Source organism: Pungitius pungitius, chromosome 4 (genome assembly GCF_949316345.1).
Source record: "Pungitius pungitius chromosome 4, fPunPun2.1, whole genome shotgun sequence".
Lineage (NCBI taxonomy): Eukaryota > Metazoa > Chordata > Actinopteri > Perciformes > Gasterosteidae > Pungitius > Pungitius pungitius.
The window spans coordinates 13,693,497-13,719,034 of record NC_084903.1 but is presented as its reverse complement, the minus strand read 5'-3'; the positions used below and the strand labels follow the sequence as shown (position 1 = coordinate 13,719,034).

At 42.8% G+C, this 25,538-nt stretch overlaps 2 protein-coding genes across 6 annotated transcripts in view; one reads left to right on the top strand and one right to left on the bottom strand.

The window, feature by feature from the left end:
- The first annotated feature begins 418 nt into the window (after window positions 1-418).
- rnf111 (ring finger protein 111) lies at window positions 419-22,956 on the top strand. Of its 4 annotated transcripts, none has more exons than XM_037486253.2 (15): window positions 421-1,095; window positions 3,656-4,615; window positions 7,416-7,548; window positions 12,952-13,106; window positions 13,619-13,813; window positions 13,924-14,300; window positions 14,834-15,086; window positions 16,208-16,562; window positions 16,673-16,798; window positions 16,969-17,086; window positions 18,436-18,516; window positions 19,505-19,600; window positions 19,867-19,953; window positions 20,382-20,485; window positions 21,086-22,956. In XM_037486253.2, the coding sequence occupies exons 2-15, from the start codon at window positions 3,739-3,741 to the stop codon at window positions 21,201-21,203; spliced, it is 3,075 nt and encodes a 1,024-aa protein (XP_037342150.1). In that variant the 5' UTR covers window positions 421-1,095; window positions 3,656-3,738; the 3' UTR covers window positions 21,204-22,956. The 4 variants fall into 4 exon arrangements, with proteins under 4 accessions (XP_037342160.1, XP_037342168.1, XP_037342150.1 ...); XM_037486244.2 differs by having other exon boundaries at window positions 12,931-13,106; XM_037486263.2 differs by lacking the exon at window positions 19,867-19,953 and having other exon boundaries at window positions 419-1,095; window positions 12,931-13,106.
- Window positions 22,957-24,046: 1,090 nt separating this feature from the next.
- The window catches only part of myo1ea (myosin IEa), a 35,191-nt gene continuing 33,699 nt past the window's right edge, over window positions 24,047-25,538 (bottom strand). For both annotated transcript variants that reach the window (XM_037448593.2, XM_037448594.2), the window contains one exon: window positions 24,047-25,499. In XM_037448593.2, coding sequence (XP_037304490.1) covers window positions 25,423-25,499 — 77 coding nt within the window. In that variant the 3' untranslated portion in view covers window positions 24,047-25,422. The remainder of the gene's footprint in view (window positions 25,500-25,538) is intronic.

The following is a 25,538-nucleotide window of genomic DNA, read 5'->3' as shown; positions in this document are numbered from 1 at the left end:
AATTGTTATCTGACAGTAATTATAGTAAATGAAAAAAAGGTTAATGATGTTTCTGCGGTCTGGGATGTTCTGTAAAAATTAACTTATTTCTGCATTGTGTAATATTTGTGCTAAAGAAAAAAAGTTCATGTACATTCGCTAAATGTTGCACCTGAAGCAGTTCAGCTACCAGTTCAGATGTTCGTACTTGCATGTTGCATTTCTGCAGTTAGATATTCTCGAATTGTTTTGCATTTGGGTTCAAAACATTGCTAAACATTGCTCCAGATTTGTCTCCACACGTCGCAAATATCCACCAGTGGGCGCGCTAGGACTTGGAATAAACGATTTGTGATTTAGCAAAGCGAGACATGCTAAACACTGACGGGTGGCTTTCTGTTAGCATCTGCACCGGGGCGCACACGTCAATCACTACACGGTGGCGCTCTCGCTCTCCGGTCGACGCAAAACGGGGCGAAGAGAGCGTGTCCTCTCAGATGATGTCGTTTTTTGAAACCTACATGTACCTATTCAAAAAGTAGAAGGGCTTAAACCAAGGTGTCGCAAAGTGCCGCAAAGCAGATGACAGTTGGTGGCGATCTGGCGCCCCGGTGAGGCGGTGCGGGTAACGACTCCCGGATCCGGGGCCAGCGAACAGACGACCTGCTGGGTAAACAAGAGTGGATGCATCGAGAGGCAGGAATGGCAACTTCGTCGAGGGCTAATAGTGAGACATTTATACCTCGTCAAATAGGAACACAATCGAGAGATCGCACTACCTTTTGCGATTCCACGGGATTCCCTTGCGAGTGAAAATGGCCGAGTTTAATCGGGCGAGTGAAGTGGAAGTAGCCGATACGTTAGCTTAGCTCGTAGCCTTCCAGGGCCCATTGCCTTCGATTTTGCTGCTCGGCTCTGCTCGGGACTGTGTTGTCAGTTTCACAATCTCAGCCACCAACGTTCTCGGATCGCGGATTCTTCGTAGGCCTGCCTAGTTGCAGCTAGGATTACCGTTTCGACCAATGCTCTGTTTCACCGGTAACCATTATTTCCCACAGGATTTAATGTTGCAAAAAGGGGGACGGTGACACAGTTTGAAAAAGGACTTAGACCCAGGTACGTGCTGTCTTTGTTGTCTTCTGTCTGCATTCACTGTGTGTCAGGCTAGCTGGCTAGCTGTCCACTTTGTTTTTTCTCTCTCTCGATTTGTCACCGTGGTAACGCAAGTTGCTAATATATCGGATCTCTTTATACCTGAGTGCTTCGCCATTAGCACCGGTTCGTCTGCCCCCCCCCCCCCCCTTCCCCTCCCCACTCCCCCCCCCCCCAGCAGCGTCTGTGTGGCACAGACGGACACACAGCCGAGCGGATTGTGATTGTGAAGCGTTGTAGAAACTATGCTGAGCCTCCGTTTGGGGCTCGAAACCCCGTAAAAGCTAAGTGAATCCACGAAGCTGGTCGCCTCACAGACAGGTTGAGTCCTGTCTCAGCCCTGCATCTTCAGTTGGTTTCACTGTGGCCATTTCTGCTGCACCATACATTTCTGTCTAGAAGCAGCTGCAATTGGAGGGGTGGGGGGTGGAGGGGCACCCAATAGTCTCAGTGGTAGCTCTTATTTATCATTATTGTTATCATTGTGTGGGATTCGTTGTTGTCCGTTTGCGTTGTTGAGCTTTGGTGCAGGGCATCTAGCTCCCTTCGGGGCTCTCCTCCGAGGCCCCCGAATTCATGCATGTCATTGCGCAGCTTTCTCCTGTGGCATCTGAAGGACTCTCACTTATCAGTGAGTTGTTTATAACACACAGCATTGTGGCTTCTTTTGGGAATCATCCACCTCGTCAGACATATTTCAAAGTGGTTGTAGCTTCAGGTTATTCTGAGATGAGTTGGGAATGAAAAATGCGAAGGCATTGCCTATTACATTCACTTTATAGCATATCTAAATCATTGCACCATGTAGGAACATAATACAAATCAGTGCAACTTATAGCAGTCCAATACAGAAACTGAAAGGTTGTTGTTACATTTCTGCACTGTAGAAACCTGTGTCTTTTTAAAGTCTTGACTTTCCTACAGTGGAATGACATGTATTTTAAATGGGGTAACACATAAGTTTCATGTTCACTTTTCACGTGTCTGTTTATGAAACGTTGGATTTTGGTGTAGATACAATGCCATTGGGAGGTGGACGGACCATCGGAATGTCAATGTTGAGAATAGCGATGCCTTGGCAAACAATGTCCAGGAGACTGACAAAGCGTTGCATTTCTTTTCTTCAGTCGTGCTCCATCTCTTGTGCAGTCGGCCACATAGATGGGCTCCGCACAATACTTTCCTAAATCAGTTGTTAATTAGTTTTAAGATTATGTCATATTATGGACCGCAGGCTTGTTGCTGTGGGCAACATCAACACGTGTGAATAGTGCATAAGCCTGGATTTCTCTCCTCACTGTCCATAATGTTGTTAAAACAGTTCATCAGTGGGCACCACTGCAGATATGCAACATTCATTGATAACACAAATCTCCAATAGAGAGATGGCCTAAAACATTGCGATCATTCCATGTTGGTGCAATCAAACTTTCATTTTTATAAAATAATATTTATTGTCTGCAACCATATGTGTGAGAGAGATTGTGTGTTTGCATAAAAATATACATACTGGTCTGCTGGATTGTTGTTTGGACAAATCAATGCACTAATTGATTAGTATTGGCTTTGTAAAGGCTGAACTATTACAAATCCTTGGTGTATTTAACTAAGGTACTCAAAACAAAACATTTAAACATGCATGATATTACCATTCAGGAGAAATTGTGATATATTGCACAAAAAAAATCTATATCATATCATAACATAACATATTTCTCGCATTAAAAGAAGCCTTCAGGTTTATTGATGGCTGAATTTTGGCTAACTCGCGGTGCAGTACGCCGTGTACCATTTGGAAAATACACATATCGTCACATTTTTGCTGTATTTACAAAGTAACTTACATTTCAGCAATGCTGGAATTTGGCGTTTCCCTGGGAGACCTTACACCGCTGTGAAAAAACCTCCTCTGCCACATGCCTTAAGAGTCAAAAGTGTCTTTTGGGAGTTTTTTGTTGGCGCACACACAAATAAAGAGCGAAATTTCCAAAAGTCATGAGACAAGACGTAAACATGAGATGGTGGTTTTTTTTCCCCTTCTGTCTGATTTCCAGGTTGTATAAAATCAACTATTGCGTAAACCCATCAGTCATACTACATCACCGTGTCACTCTGTCTTAATTTGGTCGAACAAACAAATGACTGTTGGGGAAAGAATGTTTTTTCCTCTGGATTGACCACCATTAAGTAATGTCATGGCCATTTCCTTTTTGTTTTGCTGTGAATTAATCAATGAAATACTAGTAAAAAATTCCTAATTACGAATTGCATTAATCATTTGATATTCTTTGCAGTAAATCGTTTTCTAAAGGACTGCTTTAAAAACATTCAGTAAAGACTCCAATTATGTCATTTAAAAACAAACATGGAATCCATAGACAATTTTTAAAATACACTAATCATGCCTCTTATGCTCCTACGGTGGTCATTCTGTCACTAAAATAACCATCGGCTCTTTGGCGGTTGTGCATCACAGTGCCTTGCGCTCCCCTAATTCGTTGTTCCTTTCCTTGTTATTTTTCAGCTATTGTGAAATGCAGTGGATAGGCGCTTAGGAACTGATGCGAGTGCCCTCGCCGTTTGCCCTTTGAGGACGGACCTGCCACCATGAAGAGTGAGGTGCAGCCAGAGGCCCCCAGCAGACAGGAACACCTGAAGGAGCCACTGGTGAACCCAGAGCCCATGGAGGCAACCAAGAGCTTCCCCGACAACATGGAGGTGATTGGAAAGGCGGGCAGCGAATTTGAGACCCTGTGCGAGTCCAGGCATCGGCCCCTGAGGGACACAGAAACACACAGGGACTCAGAACGGACCCTACCTGGACGCAGAAAAAGAAAAGGCCAACAGGCAGGGCCATCGGACTGCTCGCTGAAGGAGGGCCACATCAGTGAGAGTTCGCTGGCCCCCCAGCGGGCCAGGGTAGAACTTTTACAGCCCCCCAGTGAGGACGAGCACAATCACGACTCCTCCTTTAGTGACTGTGCTTCCTCCCCTTCCTCTAGCCTGCGATTCGGGGACTCGGACACTCTCAGCTCAGAGGAGGACGGGGAAGCTGGAGCAACGGGGGGCCAACACAAGGCTCCTGCCCTGAAAACAGGAGGAGCCGCCGGAGTTGGCCTGCACCCTGTTCTGGGTCGGACTCGGGGGAATCGCTCTCATAAGTGGATGCGATCTGAAGCAGAGCCGGTGCTGCTGAAGCGGCCGTGTCTGAGCAGCCGGCGGACCCTACATAGGAAGCGCTTTGTGAAAACAACTCCTGGTGGGGGTCAGCGGACTCAGAAGCAAAAGGAGCGACTACTGCTGCAGAGGAAGAAACGTGAAGTGATAGCGCGTAGGAAGTACGCTCTTCTCCATAGCACCAGTAGCTCTAGCGAGGAGTTGAGCAGTGACTCCTCCACCCCCTCTTCTACTGAAGCAGAAGATGAGCTGTATGTGGATGTCAGCAGCACCAGCAGCCAGCCCAACAGTGCGGCTGTAGCCACAGGTAACCACCACTCTATTTGTGCATTTATATGTCGGTGTTCTACCCAACATGTCTTTTTCCTGCTTTAGAAGGTCTTGAGTCCTGCGTAGCATGATCCTGCGTTAGCAAAGCGGGATCACCACACTGATTTTGGACTTTAATAGGCTCGACAATTATGCGATTACGTTTTAGGAGTGTTGGATTTCTTTTAAATGTATTTATATATCAATTTTTATTGCTAAACGGTCAAAGAAAGGAACTAGATGGCTTAGAACCTTTATATCGTAGCATTTTCTAGCTGCCTTTATACGGCAAACCTAATGGTGACAGAGTTGTAATGGCATAAGCTATGTCTTTAGAATCTCAGAAGATGAAGAAAGACATCACAATCCAGCATTAATATGCACCGAAGAGCAGAACAGAAAAAAAATGTGACTTGGCTTGTGTTGGAGAAGAGGTCAACGTGTGTTGTGAAACTCGCAACTTGCAGCTGGACTTTTTCATACCAGAAATGGTTGTTGTGTTGTTAATATAAATACTTTGTGTATTTTCATTCACCAAAGTTGTAAACCATAGACTTCCAGTTGTCTTTACTGAACAATCGGAAAGGAATTTGCTGCAGCAGAGGGGTGAGGATGCTAAGCAATCTCAGTGTATGTCTGTTTACTGGAACTTAGTCAAGAGTTCTCATTCTGACTGTCAACCAGAGAAAGGGAAGTCCCCTGGCTTCCTGTCATGAAAACATCACGAAAGCTCTTGCCGGTCTCAAAGCAACACATTGCTGCTGCAGTGTGTCCCAGTTCTATGTTTTTCAAAAAAAAAGCCTACTTTTTTGGAAATGTCAAATGGTATTAAAGCTTTTAACTTCAGTTTCCCAGAAATATGATGAACGTTCATTAGGCGTTAATTTGTCTAATGTGATGGCTAGGGCACCGCTCATAGGAGGAGTAGCTCGCCTGGCAGCACCCCCGTTACCTGTTGGCGCAAGGACTCGATGCAGCTCCTGAATCCAAACCACAGAATTCTGCTCTCATTCTCAGCAAAGCACCGCCCAGTGTGCAGAACAGATCGGACATCCCTTTTAAAAGCCCCACCTTTACCCGTGTTCACATCTCGGGGGGGGGGGGTGGGTATGGAAAGTTAGTTGTTGGTGGGAGGCAACTGGGAGACAACTCGGGCGCTGTTTGGTGATAGCCTTTGCATGGAAACGGCAGGTCTCGCAGGGAAAACGATGTATTTGTTTACAGCAGGGGAAAGCGCGGAGGCGAGTGATGAAACCGGTCTTCTAGGGGTTCAGTGCTGCAGCGGGTGTGTGATGGAGCGCTTTAGTCCTCCTGCACAGATCCAATCGTTCGGCACGCTAAAAATGTACTTAAACAAGTACATTTGTTCAGTCTCAAGCATAATGCCCGTCTTATTTCCCAAAACCTGGTAGCTAGTGAGACTTCAGAGGGTTGTCACATGGACGTTCGTATATTTTTGATCCGTAGTTTGATATTCAGTCATTTTAGGTCTGGTACTAGTTTAAGTAGGTGGTGTTTTTTTACCTCACCAAAACACTGCACACATTGCTCCCCATTCTTTGCAAGCGCAAAGTAAGGTGTTGTTGTATGTGTAACCTCACCAAGGCTTCACCAGGCTGGTAGTCTTGCACAGGGTGCTAAGCAGCGGTTCCCAGGAGACAATTGGAATATAAATCACACCGGGGAATTATCGGAAGACACTTACTGATGTGTACAAAAACACAGTACACTCTTCTGCAGCATCGAATGGTTATTTTGGTTGGTATGTGCGTATTACATCTACTATTGAAGGGATTTTAACAGAGGAATTTAACTCGGACATTATGTGTCAACAGTTCTCATTTGCACTGAGAAAGTGTGACAATAACTAGAAACATGAATGAGGTTCCTTGTGGGCGAAATGAATAGACACGCAGGACGTCTGGAGATGGATTGACTGGGTTCTTCATCTTCAGGTGTATGGGGACAATTTGATGCATAAAAGCATGGATGACATTGGCCTCGGAATGCATTTGAAGACTGCTCAAAAGAAAATATGTGGTAATCTTCACATATTGCTTTTGTTTTTAGCATATATTCCCTTTTTTTACATATTGTTTAAAACACTCATTGGCTAACGCAAAGTATTATATATGTATATTATATATATATATGAATAAAATATACACACAAATTCTCTGAGTGCTTGTCCCTTGAAAATTCTAGTTTCACACTGAAGTGTTAAAACACATGTATTTATCACTGAGAAGCACCCTCAAGTCTGTGCTTTCTGATCATCTCCTCTGAGGGAACACACCTGAGGGGGCTCTCAATGTAGTTTGCCCAGGCAGAGATAAAGTGAGATCTTGTGCACAGTGAACCAATCACAGCGTAGATTTCGAAGCCAATCCCAGTGCAAATAGAGTTGAGCACTGATGACCTACATTTCTCCTGTTAAACTGTTGGGCCTGATGATACTGCTGTTGGCATCATGAAACTGGTGAAACGCTATGTGGCCACTTATACAACCGGCTGGGTTTTAGACTAGAAAATAAAAGCCCACTGCATAAAAAAAAAAAAGATAAAAGTGTGAAGTCTATGCTGTATGGGAGTAGATGACTGCATGCACAGACTTGAATGTTTTTCTTCTTTTTTTTTCTATTTGAAACCATCTTTAATGTTAAAAAATCCAGATGAATCGAAGAACTGTGTCATAATCCGATGAAGAGTAGTCAAATCAAGTTTACATTTTCAGTCGTTGTAATTGTATCGGGCTGTTTACTCATATTTGTGGTACGTCTGTTCCACGCTAAACTCAGGAGCCCTGGATGAGGACGTTGTGGTGATTGAGGCAACTCCAGCTCCAGTGCCCGTTGTACCTGCAAGCGAGGAGATCAACGTCACCTCAACAGACAGCGAGGTGGAGATCGTCACAGTCGGAGACGGTTTCAGGTAGGCCCCTCTGATGTTTCAGTTCAGCACGCATTGAAAGAATGTGTTACCGTTCATTCTCTACATCCGCTCAACTGCCCCGTCAGGCAAGCGCTCTGGTCCCGAGTTCTCTGCGCGAGATGCTTTCTAAACCTACTCTATATACCCTACTCTATACACCCTACTCTATATACCCTACTCTATACACCCTACTCTATATACCCTACTCTATATACTCTACTCTATATACCCTACTCTATATACCCTACTCTATACACCCTACTCTATATACCCTACTCTATACACCCTACTCTATATACCCTACTCTATATACCCTACTCTATATACTCTACTCTATATACCCTACTCTATATACCCTACTCTATATACCCTACTCTATATACCCTACTCTATATACTCTACTCTATATACTCTACTCTATATACCCTACTCTATATACCCTACTCTATATACTCTACTCTATATACCCTACTCTATATACCCTACTCTATATACCCTACTCTATATACTCTACTCTATATACTCTACTCTATACACCCTACTCTATATACCCTACTCTATATACTCTACTCTATATACCCTACTCTATATACCCTACTCTATATACTCCTTTACCGGTGAAGGACATGATGAAAAAACACCGGCCCATCTGTAATTTGCCCGAGGCTCTTGTGCGTTCTCTGAATTTGACTGATTTCGGCGTCATGTCATTCGTTTAAATGGCCCCTGTTCATTGCTCTTGATGTTTGTAATGTTCCTGCTTTCGTGGCGGTTTGCGCCTGAAACGTCTTCAAAACGGCCACTCGCTGACCGTGAATTATCCCGACAATGACCGGCCGCGTTCACACGTCGGCTCGATCACAAATTGCACCGACATGGAACTGGCGAGCTGGCCGGGGGAAAGTACGTTTCAGCATGCGGCCCGACCGATTGGGACATTTGCGTTCTCACACACAGCTCCACTGGGAAATGTCTAGATGGGTTCAGGGTTGCTGTGCGTGTGTGAAAGGAGCTTATGGTTCTCAGGATGAAAGAGCTGAGTGGGTGGTTTGACGTGTCCTCCAGTGCTTTGCTCATGAATTCCATAGCTTATATTGCCTAGAGAGACTAGGTTGCATGCCTTGTTTATAGCAACAGAGCCACATCATGCTCAATAACCATGTTGTTTCTTTATTCTTAGGTTACTTTTAGTAAAGACCACAAATAAAGCGAACTGCTTCCTCTAAATACAGGTTCGTAATTAGCCAGCATCAGAGGCGGGTCTCATCTACAATTTATAAGTGGACACACAAGAGATTTTGGACGGTATTAATCACACGATATGAGAGCTCAAAGAGGAATATGTCTGACGGGCTACTTGCTCACTGGAATATCTCTGAACACACGATCTGTACGCAGCCAATGCTCATCAGTCACAATCCGTAAGTAACTTAAAACACCGGAGCAGACTGTATAACCCAATTCATTTCATGGTGACCATGCCAGCTTGTATGTTTCTTATAGCACTTTGTTCAATAGAGTAGTTGATAAGGCTTATTATAAAGATGATTAATGTATCGGCAATGTTAAGGATTGAGACATAGTGCCTGCTTCTCTGAGAAATGCTGAATATTTACAGTGTGAGAGCACTAAATTGGATAACTCCTTTAACCTCAACTTCAATCTTACTTCCCAATTGTCAGAATGTGACTTCTTGACTCAATACTCCCCTGGTTACTCATGTAGGTGATTGTGCAGCTCAAATCCCAAACCTCTGCCCCTGTGTCGACCTCTCTCTGTATCCTTTTTAAATCGTTTCCAACAAAGCATCTTTCCTCCCACCCTACTTTACACTATTGTAATCTGTAATATTTGAAAGCCAAAGTGATCGCGCCGAGCTTGGAATGCTATGGCTTGCTTAATGTCCCTGTTTTCCCGACTGTCAAAGATGTCTCGGCTCCCTGGAGAATGCGGGGATGCGGGGGATGGGCAGCGGGGAGCGGGGGTGTGGGGTGAGGGGGGGGCAACAGCAGCAAAGGCCAACAGAATGAGCAATGAAAGCTTTCTCGACAACGCCAGTGGTCCAATTTGTGAATTTGGGAGCAGTTTGTCATTATAGGAGCAACACACACACACACACACACACACACACACACACATTGTGTGTCGTTGTACTATTTTGAGGGTAACTCTATTTATTTTTGACAGGTTCCCCTTGATGAATTAATGTGTAAATTCCAAGTCAAATATGATATTCACCAACCCTTCATGGGGATTGGAATATTTCATTTTTGTTTCAGCTTTTCATACAGTACAGTTTCACAATAGCATCATAATGTTGAGCACAGCTTCAACAAGAACATTCAAACTTTTCTGGAGGTAGTAGGCGTTGTATTGGACTTTGTTAGTACCCAACATATGTCGTCCTGTGTGAAACATCTGCATGGTTGCTTCCCTCATTTCCTCTGCACTTTGTCCAGGGGCTTTATCCATCTTTGTGGACGGCAGAGTGTCTCTCTATAACTTGTAATGGACTGAAACAGTCTTCTTTCTTCATCCCCAATTGGTACAGAATGTTCAAAAACGGTTATCAGGATAGAAAGCAAAATAATTAAGGCAAACCAACCATTTTTCACCAAACCTGCTGGTTTCACTTTGATTATGTTCCATTTGAACTGATGGCAGTTAGTTTTTGTTTTGTGTCACTCTACAGTTGACATTATAACAGGTTTTACCATGACACTACTTGTTAGTTATGGCAGATAAAAACCTTTTTGAATGCCATTTGACTTTCTGTGTCAAAAACACAGGCCATCAATTGTAGATCCTTTCCATCTATAAGAAAAGGCACGTTGTGTCGGTAGATAGCTCCATACTGGTTTTAAAGTCACATTTGCATTGAATGACTAATCCTCAAATACAACCCATCAAACTAAAGAACTGACCAAATAGGTCCATTTGTCAAAAAGATGACGTCACCTTCTGAACTTTACATGTACTGTATAGCCTCTGTCTTATTTAAATACTAGACATTATTTTATGTAAAAGTGATAGTTTCAAAATTGTTCTAGAAAGATCAAGTTATTTCCTTGTGTTGATTGGGATCTAGACTCCAAACTGAATGGCCTGCAAATGATCTTTTTATCTCAAATGATGCATATCTTTACGTTATTATGGTCAGTACTTGTAATATCAGTCAGATCTCTATCTGTGCGGAGAGTTAGAAAAGTAAACCCCTCGTGTCCTCAAAACAAAGATAAACTGTTTTAAATGCGACGTTTAATTCCCAAATTGTTCACCACCAGTAGAGTGTTATTCTCACCTTCTATGATCTCGTTCCTTTTAACTCCCAAACCAGTAGCTTGCACTATATTACTGCACGTCTCAGCCCCCCCTCCCCCCCTCCTCTGATCCCTGGGGCATGGGCCTCACGTCACCTTGTTTTGGCACGGCCTCTGCTTTGCCCAGCCACCCATTCCCTCAGTGTTCATGTTTACAATGTATTGTTTTCCTCCTGGCCTCACCCCCCCCTGTCCTCAAGAGATCATGGTGGTAAACAGATATTTACAAAATAATCCCAGGTCTACTTAATTAGGCGCCCCTCCCTCGTGACTCTTCCTGCTCTTTGGGATCAACCCAGAGCCAAGGAGCCCGGCCAATTAAACAACAACGCAACCACCATGTGCCTCTTCCTGCATACCACCCTGCGTGCTGTGTGTGTGTGTGTGTGTGTGTGCGTGCACGCGCATGTGTGTGCATGCGTATGGGCTCGCTTAAGCCATTTTTGAAATATGAAAGTTAATGAGCTTCCTCTTACTCAATTCTACTTGCATTGTGCGGCATGTCTCGCAGGAAATTGAACTGGAAGCGGACGGTATAAGCGGACGGGATTCCCCCTTATCACAGACCGCAGTGAGAAAGGCATTTCCCGTGTTAAAACCATCACCGATGTGATCAAAGCCATGCTGGTTTAGCAAAATAAATCCATCATTTAACCAATCCATTCTATTAATGCATGATTCATACCCGTATGTGCACTGTATTGTTTTGGTCTTTGATTTTGTGTACTCACATTTTGATCACCAGCCATAACAAACCCAATTATATTTGTTTCCATAATTCCACTTATTGAGGTTTTCAGAGATGTTTAAATCACCAAAAAACAAATACAATTGTTTCACTAATACCTTTTCTTGACACTTTACATTTGTTTTCAGTTCCCTTTTTTTAAATTGCAAAATTTTATCAAGTGCACAGTTCCCATCCCTCCATTGCAGTACGAGCAGGGAAAGACAAACACTATGTATTTATTCAAACCAAGAGCCAGTTTAATGTTTCCAATTCACCCGATTGCATGACTGGATCATTTGTCATGTTTCTGTGTGTTCTTTAATTAAGTTACTGAGCTCCACTATGGTTCAGTTTGACATCCCAGAGGCACCCACGGTTAACATGTCTGGCATTTTGTCCCTCAATATGCAGCGTTTTCCCACTACCCTTGTGCGTTCTCTCCGGGAACAACAAGGAATTCCCCAAGCCACAAAGCTCCATGGTATCCGGCTTTACGGCACCCGCAAATAGCCCCCTGTCCCTCAGGCCCACCCCTCCTGCCTCTGATCACCTGGCTTTACGGCACTGTGGGGCGAGATGAGGATGTTCCCTGGGCTCTCACTCCAGTCTCAGGGAGCAAGGGGTGGAGTGATAGGAGCCTTTTGAGAGTGAAAATTAAAAGGGCAAAACAAATGGAGATATGGAGGATTTTGAGTGAGATACAAGGAGAAGGAAGGTGGTTGGAAGTAATGTTTATTTAGATGGAAGGGTTGGTTACACAATAAAGTAATCCAAACTATGCTTGATTCCCATTTCAGTTTCAGGTGTATTTGATGTGTTCAGCAAACCGTAACTTAAGTCTGAGGAATTCCTGTTTTAAAGGTTGGTCTTAATACCAATATCTGGGTAAATACTAAATATGCAATTTGTACAAAAAGGGCACAAATATCATGCATGGATTAATACCAAAGCAAGCTTCCCAAACTAAATAAATTCATTAACTCTACTAAATAGTTTTCTCAAATGCTCACGTTTTTCACTGGACATTTATAACATGGATGGAAGTAATTCAATGTACCTTGCAAGTCATGTGTTAAGGCTACTCACAGGTTTTCTTTTCCATCACCAACACAATGATCTCATGTACAAGGACCGTCATGTTCTTCATCTTGAGACGTACATCTGATCATCCAGAGACACCGAGTGGCCTCCCGGATGCCAGACACACACGCCACACAGCTTTCATATCCAGAGTGGCCATCTTATCTCAGCTGACATGTCGTACACACAACATACACAACGATCTTGTGTTGTTTTGTCCAACACCCTTTTCTGATCATGACATTATTGCAGTTTTTCCAACAATGTCCACAGGTCTCGCTCCGCGGGGGGTTTGGGCAGGATTTGGGCTAATAGCTGCTCCCAGAATCGTCTCCAGGAGCCACGTGGACGCAACCGACTCTCCACCGTCATTCAGCCACTGCGTCAGAATGCCGGGGAGGTGGTGGATCTCACTGTCGATGAAGATGGTAAGGGTATACATGGTGAACCATCCCTCACCGTCCTCCTTTTTAGTGTCAGGGGTTAGGGTTTAGTACTTTTCAAGCCATCTGCCAACATCTGGCCTTGTTATATTTTACTCTTTTGTAACTTACAAAGTAAACTGTGGTATTGACTTTGAATTCATACAGTTATTATAATATCTGTATTCTCCAGCTTGCAATTTGCACATTACACACATGTGCAGGTTCAATGGACAAGAAAGAAGAGGGGAAATTCATTTGTGAATATGAACAGCAGATTCAGTGTGCTCAGTAGAATGCTAACGAGGCTTGCTGTTCCCCTGCTCCTCTACAAGTACACATGCTATGGTTATTTATTTGTTGTTGTATTTACCTTACCTTGAAGCTTAATGTGATGGAAACCAGTTGAGTGCTCTTTAATGACTAGCCACCTTAAATGCATTCACTCTACTGAAGTGATACCTGTAGCACAATTCCCCTCATTCTCTAAGCCACTCCCTTCCTCTCTTTCTCTACAGATCTCTCAGTTGTGCCAACGACCTCTGGCAGCATTCAACCCCAAACAATCAGGTCATCCTCTTCATCATCTTCTCATCATGCCTCTACCTCAGAGTTCCATGATGCCCCAGGACCTTCCACTAGCTGCCCAGGCTCAATACCTGAAAGTATGCACACACAGAGGGCCGGCGTCTCTAGTCGCACTGCTGCAGCGGGTAAGACGGGACAAGACGGACTCGAGACCTTTTGATTTAAAATATTTTGCTCAACTCTATTTCTCTTCTTATATCCTGCAGTTGCATTTAATACCTTTTTTTTCCATCAGATGACAGCAGACCGGGTCTGTCTGGTGCAGCGGACACAGGCACGGCCATGCCCAGACTGCCGTCCTGCTGCCAGCAGCACTCCCCGTGTGGCGGCCCCTCGCCCGGTCACCTGTCCCTGAGCCACTCCCATTCAAGCTGCCTGCAGGTGTCGTCCTCCCAGCATACCAGTGGCTTGCAGCACGGCCACGGCAACGCGCACCACTTCATCCACCACGTACATCACCCGGCCCCACAGCCCCCGGGCACCCTGCCTTTCAAAGAGCCGAGCTGCCCCGTGGAGCGACCCACCGCTCTGCCTGCATCCTGTGCTGGAGTGAGCAGCAGCAACAGTAGCAGCAGCAGCAGCAACAACAACACAGCCCACTACCACGACCAGGTACGCCGCGGTTGCATTCAGTAACAATTAGCTGTACACCGTAGCGGTGAGCTAGGCGAGTGGTAGCATATCAACTCAATGATGCACATTGGTTCCTGAACGTTACACCCACCTCTCTCCCCTTAAAACATCGGACTGTAACTTTGGTGTCTCAGCACTGCATATGAATATATTTACCTTTTTATATATGACAAATGAAGATGTATGTATTCTAGTGCTGGTAGCGTTAACGCGTTAGCATGCCCAGAACTGAACTATTCTCTATTATTGCAACACAAGAAATATTTGCTGTGTTGTTCAAAATCACCTTACGTGTTTCCATGAAATAAAAGTGCATGATGACTACTTTTCGCTTAATTATTGAATCTGGCAATTTATCGCAATTAAAAATGCCATTTGTACAAATGTATTCACTTGAAGAGCAAATTGTAACCCAGTTCTTCGTAATAGTAAATTATTTGACTTGTGACGCCCTGGAGAAGTTCGTCCCTCTTCTTTCTATTAGATCTCATCCACCTTTTCTTCCTCCACAGCAAACACTGCCAGTGGACCTGAGTAACAGCAGTGTCCGTGCCGCTGGAAACAACGGGGCTAGTTTCCATGGCAGCACCTCGGCCTTTGACCCTTGCTGCCCAGGCTCCACCTCACGGCCTCCTGCTTTCGTCTCCCAGGCCACCCCTGGGCCCAGTCAGCCAGCTGTGGTGGAATCTTTCAGCTCCTCCATGGTGGCTCAGCCTCAGCCCCAAACACAACCGCAGCCCTGCAGGCATTACATGCACCCTTCCTGTGAGTACATATATATATATATATATATATATATATATACACACATACACAGTACAGGGTAGAAAGTCCAAAATCAGACAGAATCAGTCAAAAATATATACATTTCTTTAATTGTGTCAATCTTAGTAAGTAGTATCTGACTTAACGTGACTTCATCTGCTTACGATCAAGTTACTGCTCGATTAAGTGGCTCTTTAGAAATAATGTCCCGATTTACCTGGAGAGAAACTTGAACTGTACACTGTTTGAAAACTGTAAAACAAAGAGGGGAAAAATGGAAAGTGTGTGTGTGTGTGTGTGTGTGTGTGTGTGTGTGTGTGTGTGTGTGTGTGTGTGTGTGTGTGTGTGTCTATATATATATATATATATATATATTATACATATATACACACTAAGCCAGGGACTGTGCCAATGCAGTGGGCTTGGAAGACAACTGCGTTTCTAAAACCTAATGCTAATAATAATTAACAGAGCCTGGTGGTTAATGTGCCAAGTGCTGTGGGAACTCTACCAGGCACTAGTAGTTAATTGATCATTCTACTCAGAAGGGCTCAGCATGGAGAGTGAAGCTTAGAGACGAGGCTCTTTGGTGGGGGAGTCGGAAGAGAGTGTGAGACAATGCTGGTGCTCCATGCACACTTCTCTCATGCTTTTATCTCCTCCTTGTTGTACCGCTGCTTGGAGAGGTCACAAGGCAGCCTGCGTAGAACAAATTAATATTAATTAAGTGGATGCCTCATTAGTGAATTTTTGTCGTTGCCAGAGAACAGAGGTTTGCGTAAAGAGCATAAAATACAGAGGGGCAGCGTCTTGACGCGATGAGCTGAAATGTTGGTTTGCATGAGGTTAAATCTATACCTGCTTGGTTTTTGGGGGGATTTGCTGAAATACTTCCTCTATGTGCAGCCTGATTATTGTCCAAGAAGAAAACATCATGATCAACCAGCTGGGTATCTAAAAAGCACATCACTAAGCCACATCGTTTGAACTTGCTGACATTGAGTACTTCAGACAGTCTGGAAAAGTTATTGGATTTGGTTTTTCCATGGGATTTTTTTTACAATAACCAAAACAGGGAGTATCTTATTGTTCTTTTTCCTTTTCTCTTTCCTCAAACCCAGATGGCTCTCTGGCCCGCTCACTGCATCATCAGCCCTCCTCCGCCTGTCCTCATTCCCATGGAAACCCCCAACTTACACCACAGCCCCCTCCGCAAGGCGAATACGTTCTTCCCCACACTGTCACCTTTCATCCGCCCCTGCCTTCCCACCCTGCCGTGCCCCCCGCCCCTCCCCCACCTCTGTCTAACCACCACCTCTCTAGCTCAAGTGCCCCACTGGCCCAGCACCTGCCCACGGACCACCAGACCCTGCCGCACCACATGCCGGCCCTGGGGGCCTCGGTGCAGAGACTCCATCAGCACGAGATACTGCAGAGGATGGAAGTCCAGAGGCACCGGATGATGCAGCACCCAACGTGCGTACAGCCATCACCCGGCTGCTGTTTCCTCCTCTGCGGATTTCATATTGGTGTGGAGAAAAAATAAAGGCGGCGGCGCGTTAACCTCTACCTCTCCGTCCATGCAGACGAGCACACGAGCGGCCTCCTCCACACCCCCACAGAATGCACCCCAACTACGGCCATGGACACCACATCCACGTGCCACAGACCATGTCCTCCCACCCTCGCCAGCCTGAGCAGCGAACAGCATGGTCAGTATGAGGCAACGGGATTTGGCAGATGGCTTGTTTTTCGGTTTAATGCCAGCTCATCAAATCTTAGACTCATTTCAAATTCGGACTCAGTTCCTTGGTTTTAAGGTTGGATCAACCAGAGAACGTTTTGATGTAATGAAGACTAATGCGCTCGTGTTTGTCAACAGGGAGCTTGGCATCGAGGCTGGAGTGACTGTGGCGCCGTACCCTTCAGGGCACCTGCACTCCCACTTGCCCCACTACCACCCTCCCCCCAGACTGCACCACTTCCCCATCCCCTTCATGGTGAGACAAATCAGAAGAAATGCATACATTTGCATAATTGAGAAAGAATCACTTTTATATAAACCCTGGTTTAGATTAATGGTGTTGGCCCCTTGTTCATAACATCCGTTATTTCAAGGTTTGGTTAACCACATGAATAATGCAGTAGCAATTAATAGTAGCTCATCAGGCATTTCATGTGCACACTCAACAAATCCACGAGCCTCGAGACGGATCCTGTTCAAATGTAGTAGACAGTTCATTTATCGTTTGTTTACTTGGTCACCCTCGGATAAACCAACGTTAGTTGTCTTCCACAATCCGTTCTCCTCCGTAGGGTCGATGCGAGTGCACATCCAAGTCTAGCTGCGGTTTTCCAAATGCTTTGAGCATGTCCGCCCTTCATCACTGCATGCATGCTCAAACTTGCAGCGTAGAAACATGAAACCAAAAGCATATGCAATTGAATTAGATTTAGAGTCTCGGCAGAGTTCATTAGTTTTCATTTGTGTACATCTATGACCTTCATCGTCGTATGCTTGAACACTTTCAAAGGGCCCTCTTTTACACTTTAAAAGAAACTGGGAACTGGTTAACACTGAAATACAATTTTAAGAACTGGCGCTGCCATAGACTGGGAAGTTTAACTTAAATAATTCCTTTTTATATAAAGGCTTTCTTAGATCAATGGTGTTGGCCCCTTTATTAATGATATCAATTATTTCAAAGATGGATTGGTCTATATTTAATATACTAAGATCTATGTTTCTATTGTAACAATATATCAAAAGGAAGTCTTTCATAACAATGAACCTGCAAAGAATTAAGAGTTCAAATCTGCATCTGGCCTCGGCTTGTCAAGCTTTCTAGTGAGTTTTAGATGGTTGTTTAGCTGCTTTGGTTCACTCTCGCGTTCTCATGGCGTCAATTTACAATAACTACTTTGCACCAAACAGCAGACGAACAAGATTAGCAAATAGCTGGAGATCTTAGTGGAGCGTTTAGCAATTTTCCTCAGAATATGGAAAAAGGAGAATATTGGACAGTAAATTCATTAGGATCATCAGAATCACAACTCCAAATAAATGTTGATGTTGCTCTGCTGGATGTTTAACTTGCTTAAGAAGCAAGTTTACCGTATCAACCAAAAAGATGATGACACAACAATGTGGTGAAGTGAACTTTTTTTAAATGCAGGGTTAATGTTGTTTTCTGAAATGATGCCCGTTACTGAAAGACAATGCTACGGCATAGCTCAAAGTGAAACGAGGCAGCCTCTAATGGCATGCATTACGTATGCTAAACCCTCACCAGAGGAGTAAATAAAAGTAAGGTCTGTGCATGCATATCCTTTCTTTAACCCCTCACAGCACACTGGCATATCTGAAGTGACCTACCCGCACATTCGGTACATCTCATCTAGAATGACTGGCTTTGGAAGAACCTATGAGGTGAGGACTGCTTTTTTACATTAATTTATTATTAAACAAACAATTTTAACTCGCTCAGGCACTCTGTTCAATCTCTCAGTCTAATGGGGTTCATTGAATGTAAAAGCCAACCGTTGGTCAAAAATAAAGATCAATGAAGAAACCAATCTGCCCACTAGGGCTGTCAACGAATATTCTATATTTGACTATATATTCGAATAATTGTTAAACAGTTGTTAACAGTTATTCGAATGTGGAAATTAATATTTGAACGTTGAAAAAAAGATAAAATAAAATTGACTATACAATAGCTTCATGCACTGGTTTGATTATTTGCCGTTTCATGCCATGTTTACCACAGCCCAGCTCGCTCTATATGTTAAGAATATTTGTTTCAATCACTGAATGAAAGCTGACATATTTGGGACAAGAATGGCGACCTTATATTGCTTGCACAAAACTCTTGATCAGCACTCGGCATTTGTTTGTTGTTGTCATTCATTTATACCGCTATGTGCAGAGTGCACGACGGTATGGGAGAGAGAGAGAGAGAGAGAGAGAGAGATAGCTCTGCGATCTAGGCCATTTATTAATTTACTTATTTTTGTGTCGGTAATATGTTGTCAAATATGTTTAAACTTTAATTACCCTTCACAAGTAGTTCTGTCTCGCTGTATTAATGCGTGCTGTTATTGACGTGCCTAATGCACAACCTATGGAATTCCTCAACGAGGAAAGGCGCTGCAGAATCAGCGGCGGCTTTGCGCACGTGCACGTTGACTTTCAGTCTGGACGTGACGTTTGTCTCCTCCGTAGCAACCCGATATTCAAATATAGGTGCTTTTTTAAAGCGAATATTCGAACGTCATTTTTGAAGCAATTTGACAGCCCTACTGCCCACATGTGCTGCTGCTCTCTGTCCTACAGAGGAGGAATTGTAACCAATCGAGCCAAAATGTGCATCTGTTCATCCTTTTCATAGCGGTTTGTTTGTACTGCATCCATTCAGGACCTGCTGCATTTAGAGGAAAGATTGGGGACTGTGAACCGAGGAGCCTCTCAGGGAACCATAGAGAGGTGCACTTACCCACACAAGTACAAGAAGGTGAGGACCAATGACTGTGTGTAGATATGTACATATTGTGTATTGGATTTTGCAGATGCTGTATGTAGTTGTGCTTATCTGTTACAGTTTATTCTGGGACAGAGTGTGCAGTGGTCTTTTGTGCTCATTGCAAACGTCTGATGTTTAAGCAAAGTACTGTAGTGTGTTTTAGATTGCAGCTGTGAAGACATTGTTGAGGAAAAGTTACCATAGAGGTTTCCAAATGCATCTAAACAAGCAATCTAACACCCTGCCACCCAATACAGAAGGTGTTGGAGAGAGACATTGACCAAGAGTTAACCCCTGAAGCTTGGGCATCTATTGGGAAAAATATGCACGCAACCCCAGAATCGGTGAGAAATAATGAACGAATCAATTTGGAAACATGTCTCTGCTCACATGTACAGTAGATGTCAGTATTAGTCTTGGGGGCCAGGGAATTCGGCTCTAGCATAACTTTGATTTAGATCATTTATATTTGTTTAGCACAGAGACCACAGATAAAAAAAAAATGTTTGTTTTCATGACAAAATGACCAAACTCTGTCTCCAAAGGAATTGGTTTCTTTGTTGAAATGTTTGTTCTCCAGTATAGATTTATTAAAATGTAATATGTACTTGTGATGTAACCAGTGTTTGAATTGAGTAGTTTAATACATCAGATTGTATACATTACTATTATTATTATTATTATTATTTTTAACCATATGTAATGTGTCTGCTGAGGCATCTTTACTGATTGGTGCTTCAAAGTCCTGTTTCCAAATGTTCCTCACAAACAGAGAAAGCTGCATATTAAGCAAGACGAAGATGAAGGGGCGGATGAAGACACCGAGGAGAAATGCACCATCTGTCTGTCAATACTGGAGGAAGGGGAGGACGTCAGGTAAACGGCTCCCTCCCGCCTCGTGTTGGTGATTGTTGCTCAGTTTTGTGGGTGTTTGATTACACTTTTAGGGGCGGGACATGTGGAATGGCATGTGTAATTATTCCAATCTGCCACAGTCTCTGGAGATATTTATTCTGTCAAACCCAAAGGTATAGCAATCAATGAAAAACCCTTGAGTGTCTAGTGTTACCAGCCTCTTGGCACTCAGGTTTTTTCTGCCCCCTGTTGGAAGAAAAAGGGAAGTGACACGTTTATATCTTCTTTTATCCTTATAGCATTTCAAAGATTTCTGTTTTATTGACTGCAAATCACAGGAAATGATAAACTGTTTCTATATAAAGACATACATGAATCAATTCTTTGTCATAGGTTTGTGACACATTTTGATAGAAAATGAGCAAATAGTGTATTTATTGGGGTCCATTTTCAGCCATTGATTTGAGTTTTTACCATCGAGATGACAATGAAGAAACATGTCACCCTCTGTAATGATGGGCGACAACAATGGAGCTCTTGATAAATAAGGTCGAGCCACACAGGCGGGATTTGTTGGTAAGATGAAGTCATTGTTGGTTTTCTACTCTGTTTGCCCTGCAGACGCCTACCATGTATGCACCTCTTCCACCAGCTGTGTGTGGATCAGTGGCTCCTCACCAATAAGAAGTGCCCCATCTGCAGAGTGGACATTGAGGCGCAGCTGTCTGCTGAGAGTTGATGCTGTTTTTCTAACCACCCCTTTTGTTGAAGATTTATTTTGGGATCATATTAATTTTCTCTTCAGTACTGCAGTCAACCAAAGATGGCATGAATGACCTGCGCAGCTCTACTACGAGAAAATGAAATAAAACACCTGACAAAAAAGCATCGAGCATAGAGTGCCAGCTATTACATATTACTACAACAGCTAGAATTTTCCATTAAGGGTTTAAGATTTTATTGTATTTATAAAGCTTTTATGTAGCTTTTGATTGTTCTCTCAAGTGTCATTTTTTTTTTCTCTGCATGTTTCCTTGCAATGCGTTTCTTTGCACATGACATAACGTTGGCTTGTCACGGCCTAACAACTCGCAGGTGAGGATAGCTGCTCTAGTAAAGATGCATTTGTGTAAACCTAATGCCTCGCTTTACTAGAATGTTACCCTCCAGTTAAAAAAAAAACATTGCAGGAATCATTTTTACCAATCATTGTATTGATTAGTTTGTTTAGAAGATGTGGATTGTTAGTGAAAGATGTTTTTTAAGTAAATCAAGACATTCCTAACTAGGGAAATATGTTAACAGATCAGCTGCTGTATTAGTGCACACCCAGTATTTCTAGAGTGGAAATAAACTCCAATGTTCACCTCACTTCCCAGAATATGCACATGCTTTGCTACGATGACACCTCCCTCCCCAGCGCCTTCATTTGACAAAACATCGTTATCGCCATCGTCTGTATTTTTGAGAACGAGAAAAAGTGTGTCACGTCCCCCTCTTGACTGTTCCTCCTAAACTGCGATTTGTGGGAGCGGCTTTGAATCTTTTCTTCTTTTATTGCGGGGGGGGGGGGGGGCTGCAGACTGGCCTGTGACGATGAACTAGGTTTCTGTAGGATGATCTCAGGTCTACATGTGTGTAAGACATTTCACATGAGCCTGCAACCTTGGGATCAGTTGGTCAATTTGACACCGGCGGTGGGGTTTTGTCAAATTTGTGTTTGTGTGTGCGTGCAGGGATGTACACAGCTCAATTTGGAATAATTCTTTACTGCTTGTTCTCACACTTAAAACCATTTTATCCTCCCTCCCTTTTGTCTCTCCGTAGTTGAGCTGCGGCATCTTTTTTGGCTGCTGCTGAAAGAAAAACACTAATACTGTTGATTAACTTACTCGCATAGACTTGCACAAGAGAGAAAAGGGTAGGAGAATAGTTGTGAATATGACCGAGTCCATGTGTTTCCACTCTGATGAATATTTAGAAAGACAAAAAAAGATATTTTGAATTGAGTGTTGAAATGCAGTACTTAAAGCAGGTATCCATGCCGGAATACAGCACCAGGATCATATTCGGTGGGATTTATATTAGTTTAAAAGATAATAATAAACTTGGATAACTCTTAAATGAGTCTTTTCCCTGGTGTCCTCTTTGAAAATCATGTTTGAGTGAATGTTGGGTTCTTGATGAAAGGTCATGAGAACACTCCAATACATTGGAATCAGTTTAAAGGTACATGAGCTTTGTCTAAATAAGGGCTGTAAATGATCGGATTCAATATGTCTTTAAGAGTTACCCTGGGATAGAAAAAGAGTTTACAAAGATAACTTATTTTGTAGGATATTCTTTTGTCAGTTGTACTTTTTAAAACTCAATTTCAGTTCCAATTTTTGTTAACATGTATGTATTTTCATTATTGAATGATCCATTTGGAAGCAAGATTGAATATGTAAATGAATTTTGCAAAATGGTAAAATAAAACCGTTAATGTTTAATTCAATCTTTAGCAACCACTGAACAGAGCAAAGGATTCAAGGATTGCATCAGAGTGCTGCTGAGGTCACACTTTAAGGTGAAATAAAGGTAATAGTTTAGTTCTGATGTTCAAACAGAATTCATGGAAAGAGTTATGAGTCTTACTGACTGAGGAATGCAAATGAAACCTTAAGTTAAAATGAAAATACCTTCTACAGACATTGTAAATCGACGAGAGCTTCCAGCGGAGCTCAGTCGCTCGAGCAGCTGGACCCTAAACTAGAAAACATCGTAAATATACAACTACATGCTGCCCTCAAATAGCACAGTGTGTTCTTTATACTGATGAAGTAATGTCATGTCAAGCTTTTGGAAAGTCATACTAAACACATCAATTATTTAGTGATGTTTAGGAAATACAAACAAATGTATTGATTAAAGCAGAATCAAAGATGTGATAAAAACCTGCTGCAGGTCGGGTTACAATCACAGAAATCGAATCAATGAATGTTACGGCGACAGTTTCTCACTAAAGATAAATAATTGGTCTGCTTTGTATAATAAAAAGTCCAGGTGTCAAATCATTACAGAGGATGGCTGTGCAAAGCAGGTGGTCTCATGACTTTAATTACCTACGCCTGCATTTTTCCTACAGTGACCAAATGTGTTTTTTGTTAGTGAGAGGAGTCACATAAATATATATATATTCTGCCATATTTGTTTCCCCCACAAGTTTGTTCTTTAATTGGAAAATATTAGTCCCAAAAAAGCATAGAAACTTTATTCTGGACAAAACATGTCAAAATAGTTTTTGGACCATGGAGGGAAACCCTGTTTAAGAAAATTCCATTGTTGATCATGTGTCTCCGTAAGGATTTTATTATTTTAACATTTAAAATTAATTTTTAAATTAAAGTGTGTAAAAAAAAACAGCTATGTATCTAAATAAAATAGAAATACTATTTACTATGGTATTGTCTGTTAGAGTAGCCTGATCTTCAAATTAAGAAAGACCAGATGGTATGGAAATATGGTAAAATACATAAAGATCCTATTGATAATTAATTTAATGTGTTCTCTGAACAAATGACAAATTCAAAACACAGAGTATTCAAAGACAATATTACATGTTTATTAAAATACTCATCCGCTTTGTTGTATTGCACAAGGATGTTATCAACTATCCAAGATGAAACCATATTTGACAGAAGTTCAAGGTATCTGTTTTTTACTGACAAGAGCGTTAGGTGGTTATTTGTTTAAGGAAATATTAAGGAATGTTTAAGTAATGCAACAGCAGTAAAAAAAAAGATGTGCAGAAACATTTGTGCAGAAGCAAAAGGAATTATTTGTAGTGCCACGAAAAAACAACTTTCACCAAAAACAACTTTTGCACGAACAAAAACTCATTCACCCTAATCCATCTTAACCATTGTATTCAATCTGTGGCTGAACCAGAAATACAGCAGCCTTTTGAGTATCAAAAGCAGAAAAATGTGAATACTAAGATCCTTCAAAGAAAATATAAAAAACGATTCATTCAAACAACAATAGGTGTAGCCCGAAAAAAAAAAATGAACACATATACAGAATCAGATTCAAAATGCCTTTTTTTACCATTTCATGTAAACTAATTATTCTCCTCAGTAACTCATCTTTCTTCTCTTTACAACTTGTCCTTCATAGACTTGACTTACCGGCCGTGGCATGAACGAGTGACGATGTCCGTGTCCAAGGTCGTACCTGTACCAATAAAGTGCTAATACACCACAGACAGCATGCTCAGGTTACAGTATACATTGCTCCTTCTCTGTGTCTAAAATATACTGGTGTGACAGAAAAACTAAAAAAAAAACAAAGATGAGGATGGTTCTCCAGGTATTTCACCACTTGACCAGATTCTTTTCTAGACCTTTGGTATTAAAAATCATTGTAAATCACAGTGTGATGATTTGCTCTAGACGCCCTCCCCTGTACAAAGCTACAGATATGCACCACAATAAATATTCCTGGTAAAGCAGAAGTTCAGCTTCAGTTTTGCCACTGAGGCGATCACCTTTGATTCAGCAATCAAACCTTACTCTAAAAATATAAATCAAAAGCCTGATCCCACAGATTAAACATACTTCATTCCAACGCTTCCAAAACGTTAGAGCTCAAATCCTCAGCAAGGTATAAATGACAGTAAGGAAACAGAAGGCTATAAATACAATAAATAGTGTTGTTCAGTACTGGAAAAGGACCCCGGAGGAGAACACTCTTCTTGTCTTTAAAGCAGAGCCTCGTTCTGAGCGCCACGGCCCCTCGCTCCGGTGTCACCCGGACATAAATGATTTCACCAGGACAGTGGAGGCTGTGCGAGTTTCTCTCCTCAAGGAGTCTCGCGGTGCTCCTCCTCCCTCCTCCTGTAAGCTCCATCACGCCCCCCCCAGAGCGTCAGTGGGGATGCAGCCGGCTCTCCTCCTCGAGCTGTAAACCGGCAGCTCCTAGATTTTGGTGACGTAGTTGTTGGGGAAAAGTCCCTGCTTTCCACGAAGTCGTCCTGTCCACCACCCGGATGCATCTGTCCAACAAACACAAGTGCATTAGAGGCCCGCTTCAA